At 41.3% G+C, this 16,365-nt stretch overlaps 1 protein-coding gene across 2 annotated transcripts; it reads left to right on the top strand.

Annotated features, from left to right (window-relative positions):
* Window positions 1-190: 190 nt before the first annotated feature.
* Window positions 191-11,923, top strand: ift20 (intraflagellar transport 20 homolog (Chlamydomonas)). 2 transcript variants are annotated; one of them, XM_059973484.1, is made up of 5 exons: window positions 191-405; window positions 5,807-5,892; window positions 6,991-7,094; window positions 7,803-7,885; window positions 11,536-11,923. In XM_059973484.1, exons 1-4 carry the CDS (start codon window positions 285-287, stop codon window positions 7,858-7,860), a joined length of 369 nt encoding a protein of 122 aa, XP_059829467.1. In that variant the 5' UTR covers window positions 191-284; the 3' UTR covers window positions 7,861-7,885; window positions 11,536-11,923. The 2 variants fall into 2 exon arrangements, with proteins under 2 accessions (XP_059829467.1, XP_059829466.1); XM_059973483.1 differs by lacking the exon at window positions 7,803-7,885 and having other exon boundaries at window positions 193-405.
* The last annotated feature ends 4,442 nt before the right edge of the window (window positions 11,924-16,365 follow it).

Genomic DNA, 16,365 nt, shown 5'->3' on the forward strand with positions numbered 1-16,365 from the left:
TTTACCTTACCGGGAGGGGGGGATTTCCTGAGAAAAAAATTACCCTCCGTGAGGAAATAATGTGCAATGAAAAGGATTTTATTTAACTAAAATAATGTTTTATAACGAGCTGTTGGAAAGCACTCTGGGAGTAAAGTGTTGGAGCAGAGAACGTGCCTGCCGTGACGCGAACACAATGGACGGGGTTGCGCATGCGCGGCGGGTGACGTCACCCGGATCGAGGTCCGTCGTCGCCGTGGCAGCGGTCGCCGGAGGCTGGTGGCACGGTTACACACCGGGGGGCGATGGAAGCGCTGGGCGAGGCTGGGCTGCACTTTGACGAGCTTAACAAACTGAGGGTCCTGGACCCGGAGGTGGCCCAAAGCACGGTAGAGCTGAAGGAAGAGTGCCGGGACTTTGTGGAAAGTAGGTACTGGGGAAGAGCGGGCCATCACTGGTCACCATATGGAAGACGGGTGACCGCTTTAAAGGGGAGAGGTGTACAACTTTGTGGAACTACCTCAGGATAGTTCCTATCTTAAAGATAGTAGAATCAGGATAGTGGAGAAGGCAGGAACGGGTTACTGAGTGTGGATTATCAGCCGTGATCACATTGAATGGCGGTGCTGGCTTGAAGGGCTGAATGGCCCACTCCTGCACCTATTGTTATCCCAAAGGTGTTGTTGGATCAGTGAGGAAGGAGGGAGTAGCTCTGTAGGGGCCTTATCAGCACTCTTTGGTTGAAAGATAAATATTGGTATTGACTATCTTGTCATTCTTGTAACTACTTATGTAGGATCTCTTGTGCCCTGTCGGTAACTGAGGTGCTGGGGGAACTAGGATGTCAGGCAGCATCTGTAGAGGAATATGAGTAACTGTCATTTCAGGTCTGCCAGTCCAGATGAAAGGTCGATTGGTCAATTCCCAGTACAGATCCGTTGAGTTCCTCCTGCAGCATGTTTTATTTTCCTCCAGACTCTGGCTTCTTGTGGGCTCCATCCTTTATACCCCAATGGAGCTTAGTAATAGTGCGATCATTCTAATCGGGTATGATGTTCTAAGGTTGGTCCGCAGATGGCTGGAGAGGCTGATCCAGGATCCTGTTTGGTAGTGTGGATTCACTTAATGGAGAACGGCTGTGTGTGACTTTGTTAAACATGGGGAGGCTGATGTATGGGCAGCCACCTTGACAGATCGGGGTCAGGGTCCAGTGGCATAGAATACAAGGGAGATTGTAGTGAGGGGGGGAAAGGGGAGAGAGAAAGAGAGCCAGACTGAGGTGGTAGATAGGGATGGGGGTGGGCGGGCAGGGGTATCAACAGAGGTCTGTGAGTTGGATGTTCATGCCAGCAGGTAGGAGGCTACCTAGACGGGAGATAAGGTATTGCTCCATCGACCTGCGTGTGGCCTCATCTTGACGCTAGAGGAGGCAATGGACAGACATGTCAGAGTGGGGATGGTCTGTGGAGTTGAAGTGTGTGGAAGTGTATAAATGGCCATTTATACATTGGGGAGACCCGCCGCAGACTCGGAGACCGTTTCGCCGAACACCGGCGCTCAGTCCTCCAGCAGTGGCGGGATCTCCCTGTGGCCACACGCTTCGGTTCCACGGATCACTCCCACTCCGAGACTCCGATGCCCCTGCCCCCTTACCCCCATCCCTATCTATTGTTTTGGTCTGGTTCTCTTTCTCTCTCTTCTTCCCCCCTCACTATAATCTCCCCCCAGCCCTACATTTCTTTCTCTTTTATTCTCCACCTTCCCCCTAGCCCATTTCCCTCCAGCCTATCACTTCCCAGCTCTCTACTTCATCCCTTCCCCCACTTCTTATCCCCTCTCCACCATCCCATGTAAAAAAAGAAAAAAAAAAGAAAAGAATACAAGACGACTGGGGACCCTTCACTGCTGTTGTGATGTGACGTTGTCTTCCACCAGCTCTGCCATTGAAGTCTTGGTTGGATTGAGTTTTGTCTGGAACCTCCTCGCTGATGCTGTGGGTGATTCTACAAGGAGCCAAGTGCCAGGTGGCTAAACTCCAGACGGTATTGCTCTCAGGAACTCACAAACCTCTCCACAACAAGGTGGCATTACTTGGATAAGACACATCAGTTCAATACCTCATTCTGAAGGAGGTGCCTCTGGTAGCACAGCACTTCAAAGTTTATTATCGAAGTACATATACGTCACCATATACAGTACTGAAATGTGTTTTCTTGTGGGCATTACTCAATAAATCCAATAGCCATGATGGAATCAATGAGGTAGGCTTGGCTTGCCCTGCTGTTGGGGATGTTGGTTCAGATGCCTGGACTGCAACTGCTTGAATAGTAGATGGCGAGGTACATCTGACCTTGAACAACATGAGCAAACAAAAGGAAATCTGCAGATGCTGGAAATTCAAACAACAACACACACAAAATGCTGGTGGAACACAGCAGGCCAGGCAGCATCTGTAAGGAGAAGCGCTGTCGACGTTTCTCCCTATAGACGCTGCCTGGCCTGCTGTGTTCCACCAGCATTTTGTGTGTGTTGTTGAACAACATGAGATGCTTTTGACAATAAAAAAGCATGCAACTGGAGGAAATTCTTTTAGCAGAGTACAGAAAGAACGCTGTAGCTTTTTGGAGTTGAAACCAGACTAGGTTACTATGCTTAGTTTCTATTTTTGTGTGCTGAATTTTTATGCTTTCCTGGCTTATCCCAAAATCTCTTATTTTAGTCTTGAATACAGTTTAAAAGTAGCTTGTAAGGCCTGGGATAGAAAATGCCAAAGATCAGAATGCCAGTAAATGAAGCCTAATTTAATTTTCTCTTGGTTCATACTTGAGAGAAAGTGTAGCCAATTTCATCATTCACTGTCAGAACAGAGTTACATCCATCTGTAGAAGTCCTTTAGATCAGAAATACGGACTCCTCACTCCTTTGGCTAACTTCAGTGTTGTATGAGGATTGTAGCAGAGAGAGAGATACCCTCCTCAAAAAGCAGCACTATGAAGATTCTCAGAGAATTCTCATCGAGAAATACTACCTTATTATCTTTTGGAGACTCACTAGACTGGAGATGCTGAAAATATGGAGCAACACACAAAGGTGCTGGAAGAACTCAGCAAGCCAGGCAGCATCTCACAATAGTCCCGATGAAGAGCTGACTAACCATTTCCCTTCATGGATGCTGCCTGGCTCGCCAGCTCCAGCTCCTTTCTGTGAGCCTCCTCTTATCTTTTGCTATTTCAATTACGTAGTATGTATGATGGAATTTTTACTGTGGTAATCTTGTCATATTTCTCAGAGTCATGCACAGGTAAAGTATGGCGCTGAGCCAAGGATGAGGTAATATGGGTTAATAAAAGCCTGGTCATACAGGTAGGTTTTATGAAAGGTTGCAAGAGGTGTGATAATTAGAGGCCCATGTGGCTGAGTACATAGCTGTTGGTTATAGTGAAGAAGTTGAAATAAGCTAATCGCAGAAGAATCTAGAGTTCCTAAATAGTCATTAATTACGAAAAAAGGTTCACTTTGGGACTAAGCTCATATATTCTACCCTTTCATCCACAACATAGGGGTTTTGAAGAAATGTCTGCGGTTAAGAAGTTTTAAAACATTGTTAACTGAGACTTGGAGAAAGTTATTGAAGTGTTTGGACTGCTGTATGGAATAACATGTAGGTGACATTTTCAGTGAGTTTGAGCTTCTGTAAATTGTAGAATAGTAGGGTTAATGACACTTTTACACCTTTTCCTCTGATCCACCCTCTCCAAGGAAGTTAATCGGCTGCTTCCCACTATTTATTTTTCTTTTTACTTAGAGATACAGTGTGGAACAGGCCCTTCTGGCCCACCGAGCCACGCCTCCCAGCAACCTAACTAACCGTAGCCTAATCAAGGACAATTTTTTACAATTAACCTACAACCGGTACGTCTGAGGACTGGGAGGAAACCAGAGCATCGAAGGAAATCCCGCAGATGGGAAGGAATGTACAAACTTGCTTCCAGAGGGGCTGGAATGGTACTCCAATGCCTCGAGCTGTAATAGCATTGCACTTACCTTGACACTACCGTGGTGCTCATTTATAAAGTTTACCCAGCGCTGACTGCCTCACCTTGACAAACTTTCAAATGCAGCCTTCTGCTATTTTAATGATCAATCAAGGTGACAAAGTTCCATACAAAATGGAATTTGACTAGGTTTGGAGAGACTTATTTTTACACCTTCTAAAATACTATTGTGAATTAAATCAATTGAGCAAGAGGAGACAGAGTTCACGATTGTAATTGAAATAATGAAAAAAAGAAATTTGGGAATAACACTGTGGATTATGATCATTCCATTTAAACTCACTGTAAACAGCAGATTTTTAATAAAAGGAGTGCAGGGGATCTGATAGATTTAGAAATGTATATCTCTAAAACCTTTGTGACTTCCAAAATCAGTAATAATTCAGGTTCAGTAAAAATGCTACTTGCTCCACAAATATTTTCACTGTATTAGAAGTAAACATTGTATGAATTCCTAATGAAATTTGGGTTTTCAGTATTTAAAAGTTAACTTTTGAGATTAACTGCACAAACTCAGATTGAGAATCAACCACATCCTTTGTACTTCACTTGCTTCAATAACAGTAGTACAATATAGGAAGGATGTGGTTTGATCATATGGGGTGGCGTCTAGACAACCACAACGTAAACCTTTATAACTTCTCAGCAGGTGTTAGACTTGTCCCTAAAAGGATCTCTCTACATATCTCTATAAGGTGAAAAATTAACTTTTTGTCTGTGGTTTGAAAATAAATTGCAAGCCTACATTAATCAGGAAGAGAGGCTCCAAGATCTTTCAGAAACCGAATTAAAATTTTTTTGAGATGTCACTCTTAAGAAATGGTAATTATTTTTCTCCTGCTGTAACTTAACATCAAGGATTCAGTACCAAGGTATCATTAACAGTACAATTTTTTTTAAATCCCAATCACTTAGCCTCTTAATTTTGAAGTACTGATGAAAAGGCTGCATAATGAATTGCATAAAATTATACGACATTTTATGTAAGTTTCTTGTGGATTTTAAAGTACACAAGAATTTGGATTATAGCATGGTATTATTAGATGGTCGTCTCAGATTAGATTATTACCGTCTTTGATTCCAATTTAAGAATTTGATTAAAACACTACATATAAAACCAAATCACGATAAATTATTAGTGGACCATAATCACAGGGAAGACACCAGCAGTATGCCTGATGTTGTAGTGTGTGAAGGAAGAGAAGTGAGTGCAGTTACTGTTACAAGAGAGAGGGTGCTCAAAAAGCTGAAAGACCTAAAGGTACATAAGTCACCTGGACCAGAGGAACTACACCCCAGGGTTCTGAAAGAAGTAGTGTTAGAGATTGTGGTGGCATTAGAAATGATCTTTTAAAAGTCATTGGACTCTGGCAAGCTGCCAGTGGGCTGTAGCATGTTGTCCATTCTTCAGAATCAGCAAAAGTAATATATGGGCACAAATAGATATAAATTTGTCCTTCTTTGGCTATAATTGGATGTATAATGACGAAACCAGTCAAATGTGATATCCAGATGCATTCCAGGAAGATTTGTGGTCAGTCACGTAAAAGACTGCAACCAAGCTGAAAACAATGAGGTGATGGATTATGTTTATTACAGTGTCGTGAAATTCTTTTTGATGATTTTGTTAAGGGAAGTTTTGTACTGTGGTCTGGAAATAGAACTGATTAGTGGAAACAATTCCAGCATGGGCAAGTAGACTGCAACGTAACTGGAAAGTGCATGCAACTTATGATGTGTAATTTTGCATCAAATCTTTTAATTTTTTTCAGAAATAGCCCAGTTCCAAAAGATTGTCGGTGGGTTAATTGAGATTGTTGATCAACTTGCAAAGGAAGCTGAGAACGAAAAGATGAAGGTAATGTTCCTAAGTAATTTTATTTGTATGTTTTTGACAATGGGAAGAAAAAATATGGCATTATTAATTCTTTTACTAAGTCAGCTTGTTAAAGTTTCTTCCTTATGAAACTAAAAATGGTCTGCCAGCAGGGAAGTCATCATATGGTAATTAAATCCAGCATTACAATGTGCGAGCTTGCGTTTGATGCATTCAGCAAATAGAGTCTGATGGAGTTTGCAATAAGTGGTGCTTTGTGGATTGCAGAGTAGTTTTCTCTTTGATAGAAGTTGTAACTGTTACATCAAGGTGTATAGTTCTTAATAAGTAAGATCATGTCAATCCATACACTTCTAGGTTGAGCCAGCCACATTGGCTGGAGAATAAAAACATTGCTTATTGTGAAGTGGTGAGGAAGAGGATTTGCCAATGACTGAAGGATGGGAAAGTTGTGATAAGGACATAAGGAGGCTGCATTGGGATGTAGATGCTTGGGCAAGAACTCTGACAATTCAAGTAAAATGTAGGGAAAAGGTGAAATCAAAATTTTGTCAAGTGAAATACAAAGGGATTTTATCTAAATAATGAAATTGCAGGTTTGAGGGCCAGAGGGATCTGGATGTGAATGATTCACAAAAGGCTAGGTTGCAGACACAGCAAGTAATTAGGAAATCGATCAATGATGTTGCTCCACTCTACAGAAAGTGAATATGAAAATAGGGACTCTATATTTCACTTATACAGGGCATAGGTGAAGCCATGTTGAGTACAATGTATAACATAAATCTCATTTAAGAAAGGATGTGAATGCATTATAGGCAATTCAAAGGAGATTGCCTAGGCTGATACCCGGAATAGGTGAGTTGCCGCGAGAAAATTGTGGACCAGCTAAGAATTACTGTAGTTTACAAGCATGAGAGGGGATTTAATTCTATGATCCTGAGGTAGACAGATGATAAGCAAGTTATCTTGGGTAGTTGAGAAGGTGGTGCTGCTGATCAACCATGATCGTAGATAGTGAGGGAAGGCTTAGGGAGTGGGGTGTCCTGCATCAACTTATGTTCTTAATTTGTATGTTTGTAAAAATTAGTGGTTGATTAACTTTGTTGCTGTCAACAGGCCATAGGGGCCAGAAACCTTCTGAAATCAGTTGCTAAGCAAAGGGAAGCACAACAGCAGCAACTCCAAGCTCTAATAGCTGAAAAGAAAATGCAACTTGAAAGGTTTGTTAACATTTTACATTTTACTAAAAAAGAATTGACTGATATTGCAGTGTCTTACATCTAGTCATTGCCCTGATGCTGTTAAAAACATAGAAAAACTACAGCACATTACAGGCCCTTCAACCCACAAAGCTGTGCCAAACATGTCCTTACCTTAGAAATTACCTAGGGTTACCCATAGCCCTCTCTTTTTCTGAGTTCCATGTACCTGTCCAGGAGTCTCTTAAAATACCTTATCCACCTCTACCACCATCGCCAGCAGCCCTTTCCACACACTCACCACTCTCTGCGTAAGAAACTCACCCCTGACATCTCCTCAGTACCTACTTCCAAGCACCTTAAAACTGTGCCCTCTCATGCTAGCCATTTCAGCCCTGGGAAAAAGCCTCTGACTATCTACATGATTAATGCCTCTCATCATCTTATACACCTGTCATCCTACGTCGCTCCAAGGAAAAAAGACAGAATTCACTCAACCTATTCTCATAAGGCATGCTCCCCAGTCCAGGCAACATCCTTGTAAATCCCCTCTGCACCCTTTCTATGGTTTCCACATCCTTCCTATAGTGAAGCGACCAGAACTGAGCACAGTACTCGCCAAGTAGGGTCTGACCAGGGTCCTGTATAGCTGCAGCATTACCTCTCGGCTCCTAAATTCATTTCCACGATTGATGAAGGCCAATGCACTGTATGCTTTCTTAACTACAGAGTCAACCTGCGCAGCTGCTTTGAGTGTCCTATGGACTCGAACCCAAGATCCCTCTGATCCTCCACACTGCCAAGAGTTAAATGTAAATATCTTTCTGCGATTTGTACTCAGATCACATACCAGCAATAATTATGATTAATCTTTCATTTTGTCATTGTGCTGTCATCTAAGGAAATAAGGAATTAAACTAAAAGCCTTCATTGTGTCATAACTCAATCAGAAACAGCATGAAAGATGAGCTACAGACCACAGGAGCATTCTGTATTCCTGAACCAGTCATTTTTTTTAAAGCAATCTGTTTTAATGATATCTGTAGAGTTCAGAGACACACTTTCAGTTGCTCAGACAAGTCATTTGCTGAAAAGTGCCAAAAGCAGGTCGGGTTGTAACTTCCACAGAGCTTTTGTTTCTTATTTCCTTCAGTCTGACTGGCTGTGAAGGGTTGTAGTGAACTGCGTTGATTCTCTTGGCTTTTTGAATTTAGAGCTGATTGTCATTTTGATGTTAACGATTCCAGTTTTCATAATGGACACAAAATTCTAGAGGAACTTGGCAGTTCAGCCAGCATCTAGAGAAAGGAATAAAGAGCCGACGTTTTGGGCTGAGACCCTTCGTCAGGACTGGAAAGGAAGGAGGTGGAGACCAGAATAAAGTGGTGGAGGAGGGGAAGGAGTACAAACTAGAAGGTGATAGGTGAGACCAGGTGAGGGGTGGGAGTGGGGGGAAGGTGGATGGGGCGGGGGAGATGAAGTGAGAAGCTGGGAGGTGATAGGTGGAAAATGTAAAGGACTGAAGAAGGAGGAATCTGATAGAAGAGAGTGGACTGTGGGAGAAAGGGAACTTTGATGGGCAGAGGGAGGCGATAGGCAAATGAGGAAAAGAGAATGGGTAAGAATCCCAGTTTTTATAATCCTCTTTTAAAGAGGCAAACTAGACCCCAACTTTTTGACCATAAGACATCGGAATTGAATTAGGCCATTTGGTCCATCGAATTTGCTCCACCATCCACCATAGCTGATGTATTCTCCCTCTCACCCCTTTCTCCTGCCTTTCCCCATAACCTTTGATGCCCTGACTAATCAGGAACCTGTCAACCTCCACCTTAAATATAGTCAATGAGTTGGTCTCCACAGTGGCCTGTGGCAATGAATCCCACAGATTCACTACCCTTTGGTTAAAACAATTCCTCCTTATCTCTATTCTGAGGCTGAGCCCTCTGGTAGTAGACTCCCCCGCTATAGGAAACACCTTCTTCACATCCACTCTATCTTGGCCTTTCAATATTCAATAAGTTTCAATGAGATCCCCTTTCATTCTTCTAAATTCAAGTGAGTACAGGTGCAGAGCCATCAAATGCTCTTCATATGTTAACCCTTTCATTCCTGGAATCATTTTCAGGAACCTCCTCTGAATCCATTTAAATAAGTAGCACACCTGTTGGGTAAAGATCCCAAAACTGCTCACAGTTTCCTGCACAAGGACTCCCAAGTCCCTTTGCACCTCTGATGATTTATTTTTTTTTCCCTGTTTAGAAAATAGTCTATACCTTTATTCCTTATACCAAAGTGCATGACCATACCCTACCCCACATTAAGTTCCATCAGCCACTTATTTGCCCATTCTCACAATCTAAATCCTTCTGCACACTCCCTGCTTCCTCAACACTACCTTCCCCTCCACCTATCTTTGATCATCTGCAAGTATGGCCACAAAGTCGTCATTGATGTATAATGTGATAAGAAGCTGTCCCAACACCGATGCCCATGGAACACTGCTAATCACTGCAGCCAACCAGGTTAGGCTCCCTTTATTCCCACTCTGTCTCGTGACAGATAGCCTATTTTCTTTCTATGCTAGTATCTTTCCTGTAGCACCATGGGCTCTTACCGTGTTAAGTAGCCTCATGTGTGGCACTTTGTCAAAGGCCTTCTGAAAATCCAAGTAAGCAACATCCACTGACTCTCCTTTATCCTACCTGCTAGTTCCTCAAAAGAATTTCAGCAGATTTCCTTTAAGGAAACTGTGCTGACTTTGGCCTATTTTATCAAGTGCCTCCAAGTACCCTGAAATCACACCTTTAATAATAGAGTCCAACATCTTTCCAACCCTCCCTTCTGAAAGAGTGGAGTGACATTTACAATTTTCCAGTCCTCTGGAACTATTCCAGAATCTAGTGATTCTTGAACGATCATTACTAAATGCCTCCACTATCTCTTCAGCTTTCAGCTTCCCAAGAACCTTCTCCTTAGTAATAGCAACTACACTCACTTTTGTCCTCTGACACTTTTGAGTTTCTGGCATTCTACTAGTGTCTTCCACAGTGAAGACTGACACAAAATACTTATTAAGCTTGTCCACCATTTCTTTGTACCCCATTACAATCTCTCCAGTGTCATTTTCCAGTAGTCTGATATCCATTCTTACCTCTCTTTTACTCTTTATAAATCTGAAAAAATAAGATACTAGTTATTTTCAGTGAAAATAAAGTTATTTTCTTCAATTGGTGTTTCAGTCTATGTTGTTTGTTCGTTATGTGCCATGTCATATAACGTGGGCGACTATGGTCTTTCCGTGGGCATGCTCTGGGCAAATTTTTCTACAGATGTGGTTTGCCATTGCTGCCTTCAGACAGTGTCTTTACAAGACAGGTGACTCCAGCAATTTGTCTGCCTGGCGTCAGTGGTCGCGAAGCCAAGATGTACACCAGCTGCTCATCCACCACATGTTTCCATGACTTTACATGACCCTGATCAAGGAGTTAAGTAGTTGGTACATCGTATCCAAGGGTGACCTGCAGATTAATGGAGGGAAATACACCTTACACCTCCTTTGGTAGAGATGTATCTCCACCCTGCCACCCAAATACTCTATATAGTGCCTTTAAAAGTGATTTACAGGAATGTTAATTACAAAATGACACAGGCAATAGGATGGGTGATCAACTACTTCAATGAAAATGCTTTTCTAAAACTGCAATGCGATTCCATCAGCATTTTGAAATTGCTGTTTCAGTAAAGCATATATTTTGGAAAAAAAAAGAGAATTTGTGAACCAGAGTTCTAGTTGGTAGATAAAAAGTTATTAGTTAAGAGGAAGAAGAGAAAGTTCTTGAAAGGCTGCAGCATTTAACATAAATGTAGAAATAGGAAGAGGTTCCTAATAGAGGAATTTTAGCATAGGAACATTAAATTTCACTGTAAATAATAAGGGGTGCAGTAGTAATGCATGTGATTGTGGAGTTTAGTTGAATGAAAACCACTTCAGGACAAATATTACAAGGTAGCTTAATTGAGCAATTCTCTTGGTTCCTTTTTATTTTTGAGAAGCAACTTGTTCCATGATTTCATTACTGTTTATTTGTGATTGAATGAAACAAGTTGGCCAGTTTCTAGGGTCATTCTGGATGCTGGCTATACAATTCAGCAAGAAATATCATGCATGTTTAAGATTGTAGTAATATTTAACGATGCTCCAATCATCTATAAGTATACTGGATAAGAGACTTTAGGGAAAATCGTCCATATTGTCAGGTTTTTTTACTTTATTTCCTCAAGCTGTCATGAGCATTGTTCTGTGCAAGACCATTTTACATGTGTGGAATCAACTTTCAAATAGACATTGTGACATGTTTTTTCCCCTGAACAATCTATAAGCAAGTGTGTTACACATAAACTATTGTTACTTTTATCTTCTGGGTAAAATGTGTAACAGAGGACATGTTTTTTTTTGTAGATATCGGATTGAATATGATGCCCTGTCAAAGGTAGAAGCTGAACAGAATGAGTTCATTGACCAATTTATTCTTCAGAAATGACACAAGGAGAGACTCTAAAGTGAGAAGTATATTTGTCACAACAATGCAGAGATTTCAGTGATTATTCCATTATGCCATTCCATCAACACAGTGACTTTACTCACAGTGCATTTTTGAATTGCTATTTCAGTGAATATAAAGCATATATTTCTATAATGCAGATTTATATGTAGTCATTTGGACTGTATCAGCAATTTTTACTGCAATGTTGAAATACACTTTATCAGATACAATTTCGGCAAGCTAGTATTATGTAAATACTTTGTATATTTTATGTTATAGCTAATAAATCATTCTTGCAATGTGTATGATCTTATTTATTAGCTGTTCTTTACGACTATTAATAAATAATGTATAATGTTTCAGTCTGTGGTTTACCCATCAAAACTGTTTCTGACTTTGATGCAGTAAGCATTACTAAAGAGCGTATTTGCAGTGGATACCAATCAAAATAATGGCTTGTTCTGCATCTCGTTACTGTAAACACGGAAAGAGAAAACAACACACACATCAACTTGAACCGACAACTTCCTGTTCAAATTAGTAATGTGACCTTGAATCTGGATTTCTTTTAAAACCTGCAGCATTAATATCCATAGCATTACCCGTTTTCATTTATAAAGTAACATCTGCTTCTCTGATCGTCTTCGGGAAAGGAATTCTGTTGTCTTTGCCCAGATTGGCCCACATCTGACTGCAGTCTAACTGTCCAGGACCCAGAGGTAAAGGTTAGCTGTATTTGTCATGTGTACATTGAAACAGTAAAATATGTTATTTGCATCAAATCTAATCAGCAAGGATTGTGTTGGGCAGCTCGTAAGTGACAGCACGCTCATGGCACCACAGAGCATGGCCACAACTCACTAATCCTAACCGAATTGTGGGCAGAAACTGGAGCATTTGGAGAAAACCCTCGTGGTCAGGGAGAGAAAATACAAGCTCTTTACAGACAGTGGAAGGAATTAAACCCTGATCTTACAGCTGGTGCTGTAAAGTGTTGTGCTAACAGCTACACTGCCGTGCTGCCCCATGCAGAAGGAGGAGCAGTTCACTTTCTTTTTGTACTGCATTTGGCATTCACAATGTGGTTACTGTGTACTGGAGAAACCAAACACACTGGGTGATTGTGTTGCAGAGCAATTCTGTTAATTCAGCTGGGATGACCCTGAGCTTTCAGTTTCCTGCCACATTAATTCTCCACTCACTCCGACCTTTCTAGCTGTTGCCTTTTCCACTGTTTCAACATGAGCCTAAGGAACAGTGCCTTGTTGGGGCTTTTAGGATTTCACGGAATAGACCTACATTTTGCAGCTTGCTTGCTCAACCTCCATCTTCCTACTTCAGTTTCTTATATTCATACATTTTTAGATGTATGAATATAAGAAACCGAAGCAGGAAAATGCCAGGTTCCAGTTGTGTGATAAATTTTCCTTCAGTCTGATCTATTTGAACTGGGAGTTGAAACAATTCTCTTCCAAGTGCTTCAGTATGTTTCCACTTCCCAAAGTAGCCTTCTATTCCATTATTCTTATTTTGATTACACCCCAGGATTCTTGACCATAGAGTAACCCACCCTAATATTTGCTAGATCAAAAACAGCTGTATAATTCCCAAAGTAACACTATAGCATCATTATAACAAATGCAAAATTTCAAAAACAGATCCATTTCACAGTAATTAAGGGTATAATATAAAGGCGATCATTGACTGTGTTGCTTCCTTCCCATAAATAAATAACAGGAGTATCTTTTAATCATATGATCTTGGTTACTTAATCTGCTGGAAATAACAATTATTTTGGCTTTATATGTGAAATGATTTTTTTAAAATTCCTAAATAAAAGTGTATTTCCTTAACCTAACAACCTAAAGTGTGCAATTAGAGACACAAGATACTGAAGAAGTCGAAAGCTGGAGCTTAAAAAAAACATGAAGGAACTCAACAGGTCAGGCAGCATCTATGAAAGCAGAGGGATGGGACTCTTCATCCCAAATGAAACTGGAGAGGAGGTAGCCAGAAAAAAGAGCTGTGAGGAGGGGTTGGTTGATGAGAAGAGGAGGCAGAGGAATGGAGATGGAGACAGTACAGGGATGGGGAGGGGGGAGTAGGAGAGTGGCTGGTAGTGATATGTCAACACAGATAAGGCAAAAGAAATGGTGAGGGTGGTAGGTGGTATTAGATAAGGGGGAGGGAGTGACAGATGGGGGAGGGAAGGAAGTGGACAGAGGCAGATGCTGCAATCTGCTAAGTGGGAGATGATGGGCAGATGGAACCAGTTGTGGAAGGGATAAGAGACATGTTATACAGATAGGCAGGTGGAAATGGGTGAGGTGAAGGAAACTGGGTAAGGAAAGCTGGAGGTGGGGAGGTATTTGATAAAAGCTGGAGTCAACAACTTGGGTAGGAGGAAGGAACATGAAATCGGATGCTTGGAACTGAAAAGGTCAATGTTACATAAAAACATACAGCTCAATACAGGCCCTTTGGTCCACAAAGCTGTTCGTACCCTGTTTTCCCTCTCCTCATATTGTCTCCACCTATCATCCATTGGCCACTGTCTCACACTCTATCCCTTTCCCCTCTCACACACCTGAATCCATCTGCTTGTCACCCTCCCTAATCCCCCTGGTCCTACCTTGCTTCAGCTCTCCCTCTCAGTGCCTGACACTGGCTATTTCCCCTCAACATTCTCTGTCCTGATGCAGGGTCTAAACCCAAAACATCAACCTTTCCTGTGCCTCCGCAGATGCTCCCTGACCTGTCGGGTTCCTCAAGCAGTTTAAATTTTGCAATCAGATTTTACATTTATTTTATCATTTATTGGTTTAATGAACATTATTACATAGGAACTTGTCACAACAGTGAAAAAAAGCATCATTCTAGAATTAAATACAAAATATTTTCTCAATTAATAAAAGGAAAGGAAAACACAGTTTACTGAAAGTGCATCTACCAAAATGATTTGTAACAATGCAAAATAAACTTATTCAACAAGCTACACACACAAAACGCTGGTGGAACGCAGCAGGCCAGGCAGCATCCATAAGAAGAAGTACAGTTGACGTTTCGGGCCGAGACCTTTCATCAGGACTAACTGGTCTTTTCTCATGTTTGTGTTTTTTATTCAACAAGCTACTTAGTTTGTGTATACATTCAGTGGCCACTAAAAGTACATTCATGGTCTTCTGCTGCTGTAGCTCATCCACTTCTATGTTTGACATGTTGTGCATTCAGAGGTGCTCTTCTACATGCCCATGTTGTAATGTGCAGTTATTTTAGTTACTGTCACCTTCATGTGAGCTTGACCCGTCTGGTCATTCTCCTCTGACCTCTCATTAACAAGGCGATTTTGCCTGCAGAACTGGAGTTTTTGTTTTTTGTGCCATTCTCTGTAAACTCTAGGAACTGTTGTGTGAGAAAATTGCAGGAGATCAGCAGTTTTTGAGATACTCAAACCACCATGTGTGGCCCCATCAACCATTCCACGGTCAAAGTCATTTAGATCACATTTCTTCCGATTCTGATGGTTGGTCTGAACAACAACTGAACCTCTTGACCACGTTTGCATGCTTTTATGCATCTGGCAGCTGCCATATGATTGGCTGATTAGATATTTGCATGAACGAGTAGGTATAAAGGTGTATCTAATAAAATGGCCACTGAGTGAAAGCATACATAAATAAAGAATACTCATTGTTCTATTGTCTTGTTACAGTAACATTTTGATCTTAACATAACTGCATGCAATTAAAATCAAACGGAAAAGAGAATCCATGCAGGAAATCAGATGTTATAGGTGAACAGTCAACATTCTAAAGAGCAATTTAGGTCAGAGTTTGAATGCCTCCCTTTACAAGAATGAACTTACAATTCTGCGATACTTGGCACAGGAATTGAGGATAGCTACAAAGACCCGTAGACTTACAGAAATGGTCTGACCAGCGTCCCTGACATGAACATTTGGGAAAACATCCCTTAAATCAACGTTGCTGAACGTGTTACTATGTTCCGTTTGATCTATAGGATTTAGACATTTGGATAGTTGTTCCGACTTTCCAAAGTGGGACTGTGGACTATTAGCTCATTGATAAATATTGATCAAGAAAACACAGCAGCGGCTCCACTTCCTGAGAAGAATGAGATGAGTGAGGCTTCTGCTGACTCATTTAATGAAGTTTTACAGGACCACCTACATCGCTGTCTGACTGCAAGCCAATGCAAAGGATTGTGAGGACCACAGGGAGGATCATCAGGTTCTGTCTTCCACCTGTTAGAGATATTTACCAGGAATGCTGCATAAACAGGGCCCTTAGCATTGACAATGATTCCTTCCCATCCAGCCAGCTGTCTCTTTGATTCCCTACCACCAGGGAGGAGTTGCCATAGCATTAGGGCAAGAACTGTTAGGGTACGAAACAGCTTCTTCCCAAGCTGTAAGACTCCTGAACACCCTGTCAACACCCAGGTCTCATCATACGTGAAGTGCCAGCAGCGTTACACTTTTCTTGTTAAGTTGTATATACACGTTATTATTTATTAATTAATTTGTGGTGATATTGTTTGTGAGTTACATGTACTGTGTTGTGCACCTTGGTCTGGAGGAATGCTGTTTCGTTTGGCGGTATACGTGTGCATGGCTGAATGACAATTAACTGAACTTGAAATTAGAAGATCATAGATTATTACTTTCTTCAGCCTGATACCTTTGAACTGATGTTGCCATTAATTTGTCTGTGGATGTGGACCCC

Source organism: Hypanus sabinus, chromosome 6, assembly GCF_030144855.1.
Source record: "Hypanus sabinus isolate sHypSab1 chromosome 6, sHypSab1.hap1, whole genome shotgun sequence".
NCBI lineage: Eukaryota > Metazoa > Chordata > Chondrichthyes > Myliobatiformes > Dasyatidae > Hypanus > Hypanus sabinus.

Coding starts and splice junctions, on each gene's coding strand:
- ift20 (XM_059973483.1), top strand. CDS start 285: ATGGAAGCGCTGGGCGAGGCTGGGCTGCACTTTGACGAGCTTAACAAA. Junction 5,893..6,990: donor CTGAGAACGAAAAGATGAAG/GTAATGTTCCTA, acceptor TGCTGTCAACAG/GCCATAGGGGCCAGAAACCT. Junction 7,095..11,535: donor AAGAAAATGCAACTTGAAAG/GTTTGTTAACAT, acceptor TTTTTTTTGTAG/ATATCGGATTGAATATGATG.